Genomic DNA, 4,530 nt, shown 5'->3' with positions numbered 1-4,530 from the left:
TGTGTGTGTGTGTGTGTGTGTGCGTGCGCGTGTGCGCGCGCGCGTGTGTGTGTGTGTGTGTGTGTGTGTGTGTGTGTGTGTGTGTGTGCGTGCGCGTGTGCGCGCGCGCGTGTGTGTGTGTGTGTGTGTGTGTGTGTGTGTGTGTGTGTGTGTGCGTGTGCGTGTGCGCGCGCGCGTGTGTGTGTGTGTGTGTGTGTGTGTGTGTGTGTGTGCGTGTGTGTGTGTGTGTGTGTGTTTGCATGTGCGTGTGCGTGCGCGTGCGTGCGCGTGTGTGCGCGTGTATGCGCGTGTATGCGCGTGTGCGTGTGCGCGTGCGCGTGTGTGCGTGCGCGCGCGTGTGTGTGAGAGAACTATGATATAGCTACTACCGTAGATCCGCCCATAGTCGACTGCTTCCTGCCATAGCCCGGTCGTCCATCCGAGACTTCCCTGTGTTTCGCCACCATAATATCGATGTCATCGTCTGAGAAATCCTCGTCGTAATCGTAGCCGTCGCCGTCGTCATCGTCATATGGCAGATTTTCGCCGCCGTGTGACTGTGGGATCTGGTTATCGGGCATATCTCCCTACGATAGCAAGGGTTAAACAATCGCACTACTCTACGCGCGTATGAGTTGTACTCTGTTACCTCACTTGAACTGGTTGACTAATTATTTTAAAAAGTTAACTGATTGTTTACTTATATATTTGACGAACCACTTTGCGATATATCAGCGTAAGTCGATGAGTTTAAGAAAACATTCAGATCCAATTCGTATGCGCGCGAGCTGTGGACTTTCCCCTATATATCAAAAGATAGCAAAATCACCATTTAAATGGAACATTAATATTAAATATTAATAATTATTAAAGTTTAAAATTATTTATTTATTTAAGTTTAAAACAGTATTGAAGTGTAACGAACTTATATAACCAGTAAATAAGTTAATGGCATATACCTTCCAGAAACAAATATATATTTGTAAACGAAAATATAGACGTAAATAAATCTAGAGTTGCACCCGTGTGTAGGAAGAAACCGCCTGCTAGTCCGTTAGCTCCCCCAGTCTCTCCCCCAGCGCTCACCGGCCTCTGTGACGTTACGACTGACTCACCATTCGCTCAAACGTACAGTCAGTGACACATATCTGTGGCACGGAGGCGCGCGGTCGCGTCGGCTCGTTCTGTTTACGTCGTTGCGGCGGCTGCGGCGACGGACAAGGCGACGGATACGGGGACACGGACGGTGTCGACATGGGTGTGGTGTTCGCAGACGCCTGGTTCGACGTGCCGGGTGTCAGGCGGCGCTGAGGGAGTGGCGATGGTGTTGGCGATATCCTCGCACGCGGGTCTCTGCTGGCGGTAGCGGGGTCTCTACCCTGTGCGGCAAGGATGCCGTTGTCCTGGCTTCTGTTTAGGCGAGCTGCGAACATCATTTAATAGTCAGCGATGATGCCTGATAAATTAGCTGTCTCTCTTTTCCACCTTCTCTCTTGCTCGCGCTCTCTTTCTCCGCACGCCCACGTACGCACCCATGCGCGCATACACAGGCACACACTCTCTTTCACACACAGACATACACACACACACACACACACACACACACACACACACACACACACACACACACACACACCACACACCACACACCACACACATACGCTTCCATCGACAATACACTACAAGTTGGCGTGGCCCATTTCGTTACGTGTATATATCTTTACGTATAAAGCTTATTGACTTACTCAACATATCTGAGTCTGAAGAATGTGCTAGCTATCCCTAGATAAACTATTAACTAAGATGTATTTACTCAAGTGGGACGTCAAAATCATTCTCTATAGATAGGTGTCCCTTCTATATAGATGACGCTGAACACAGCTCCGTAAGCATAACAGCTGATCGGTATAAGTAGCAATACGCATATTTGGCGACGTAGTAAAAAGGCAGCCAGAGCGGGAGAAAGAGACAGAACAAAAGAAAATATTTCGCGAATTCGTTAAATCGGTGAAACTAGAAAGTAATTATAATATTTTTGTCAAAATCGCGTTCAACCCAGCAAATACTGTCAAACTTCATTCGTATTACTGTCGCATTAGATTCAATTCTCCTTCAACCCCTGCATCTACGATCTGTGCTTCCCGTATATTTCCAGACAACCCATCTCTCCTTTTTGCAAAAGGAATATAAACCACGCTCGAGTTTAGCTTGCCCGACCTTCCCGACGATAGCAGGCGATGAAGTAGAGAAAGCAGGAGTAGTAACGCTCTCACTCCCTGCATACCTTCAGCCCGTTTATCCAGGATAACTTCCAGAGGGTAAGACGATTCTTCGTTATCAATCAGCCGATCAGTGATAGGTTTTGATAATCGATACTGACGCTCAAATGTCTCTTCGCCGGGTTCGGAGTTACAGTCAGACGTCATGGTAGCGCCACTCAAAGAGACGCACGCCGGCAAGCGGACAACTTCAACGTCAGTGGTATCATGAACGCAGGCGCCCGCCTCAACACGTGCCTCCTCCTTTCCCACGGCGCTCACACCATCGGTGATTTTACATGCGTTGTCGCTATCGTATTTTGCTCCTTCTGTATCAAAGTTTGAGGAGGCTGGGAGATGCTGGACAGCCTCAGGCTTCGATGGAAACTTGACTTCGCTAGTCAAACGGTCATGGTCGTAGTCGTGGTCTTGGTCGTGGTCTTGGTCGTGGTCATGGTCGTGGTCTTGGTCGTAGTCATGGTCGTCGTGGTCTTTGTCGTAGTCATGGTCGTCGTGGTCTTTGTCGTAGTCTTTGTCGTAGTCTTTGTCGTGGTCTTTGTCGTAGTCTTTGTCGTGGTCTTTGTCGTGGTCTTGGTCGTGGTTGTAATCGTGATCGTGGTCTTTGTCGTGGTCTTGGTCGTGGTCTTGGTCGTGGTCTTGGTCTTGGTCGTGGTCGTGGTCGTGGTCGTAATCGTGGTCTTGGTCGTCATCTTGGTCTTTGTTTTGGTCTTGGTCTTGGTCGTCGTCTTGGTCTTGGTCTTTGTCGTGGCCTTGGTCGTGGTCGTGGTTGTAATCGTGGTCTTGGTGTTTGTTGTGGTCGTGGTCTTGGTCTTGGTCATCGTCGTGGTCTTGGTCGCCGTCGTAGTCTTGGTCTTGGTCGTCGTCTTGGTTTTGGTCTTGGTCGTCGTCTTGGTTTTGGTCTTGGTCGTCATCTTGGTCTTTGTTTTGGTCTTGGTCTTGGTCGTCGTCTTGGTCTTTGTTGTGATCGTCATCTTGGTATTTGTTGTGATCGTCGTCTTCGTCTTTGTTGTGGTCTTGGTCTTGGTCGTCGTCTTGGTCTTTGTTGTGGTCGTGGTCTTGGTCTTGCCTTTGGTTTTCATCCTCATATTCTGTTCGGGTTTCGTTTCGGTGAGGACCGTCTTTCATAGCAGCAAGTGATATCTGTGTGGCTTCAACACCATCGATTCCTAAGCCAAGCATTCTCAGATTCTCCGAAACCCCGTCACCGACGCCCTGATGCACGTATCCGTTCTCTTTGCATCCGAGTACAGGAGCATTCTCTGAATGTTGAATATTTCCTTCAGCCTCCGAAGCCTCTATGTGCGTATCTTCTATATCTGCGTGCATGCGCGCATTTGCTACTACGTTTGCATCCACATACTCATCTGCTTGTCTTTCTGCATCAACGCACGTATTTGCTTCTACCTCTGCATCAACGCACGTATCTGATTCTATCTCTGCATCCACGCGCGTATCTGCTTCTATCTGCTCATCCACATACGTATCTACAACTATCTCTTCATCAACGCATGTATCTGCTACTAGCTCTGCATCAACACACGTATCTGCTTCTATCTCTCCTTCAACGCACGTATCTGCTTCTATCTCTGCATCGACACACGTATCTGCTTCTATCTCTGCATCAATGCACGTATCTGCTTTTATATCTGCATCAACGCACGTATCTGCTTTTATCTCTGCACCAACGCACGTATCTGCTTCTATCTCTTCATCAACCCACGTATTTGCTTCTATCTCTGCACCAACGCACGTATCTGCTTCTATATCTTCATCAACACACGTATCTGCTTCTATCTCTTTATCAACCCACGTATCTGCTTCTATCTCTTCATCAACCCACGTATCTGCTTCTATCTCTGTATCAACACACGTATCTCCTTCTATCTCTGCATGAACACACGTATCTGCTTCTATCTCTACATCAACACACGTATCTCTTTCTATCTCTTCATCAACACACGTATCTGATTCAATCTCTGCATCAACGCACGTATCTACTTCTATATCTGCATCAACGCACGTATCTGCTTCTATCTCTGTATCCACATACGTATCTGCTTCTATTTCTGTATCAACACACGTATCTCCTTCTATCTCTTCATCAACGCGCGTATCAGCTTTTATCTCTACATAAACACACGTATCTGCTTCTATCTCTTTATCAACCCACGTATCTGCTTCTATCTCTGCATCAACACACGTATCTGCTTCTATCTCTGCATCAACGCACGTATCTGCTTCTATCTCTGCATCCACGCACGTATCTGCTTCT

General features: G+C 47.7%; 1 protein-coding gene across 1 annotated transcript in view; it reads right to left on the bottom strand.

The window, feature by feature from the left end:
- LOC106809622 (flocculation protein FLO11-like) overlaps window positions 1-4,530 on the bottom strand; it is a 14,873-nt gene that overhangs the window by 3,895 nt on the left and 6,448 nt on the right. The window contains exons 4-5 of the mRNA XM_014812776.1: window positions 1,095-1,402; window positions 369-566 (exon numbers count right to left, since the gene is read on the bottom strand). Of these exons, the coding sequence (XP_014668262.1) occupies window positions 369-566; window positions 1,095-1,402 (506 nt within the window). The remainder of the gene's footprint in view (window positions 1-368; window positions 567-1,094; window positions 1,403-4,530) is intronic.

This window comes from Priapulus caudatus, unplaced genomic scaffold (assembly GCF_000485595.1).
Source record: "Priapulus caudatus unplaced genomic scaffold, Priapulus_caudatus-5.0.1 Scaffold369, whole genome shotgun sequence".
Taxonomy (NCBI): Eukaryota; Metazoa; Priapulida; class Priapulimorpha; order Priapulimorphida; family Priapulidae; genus Priapulus; species Priapulus caudatus.
This window is presented reverse-complemented; position numbering and strand designations above follow the sequence as displayed.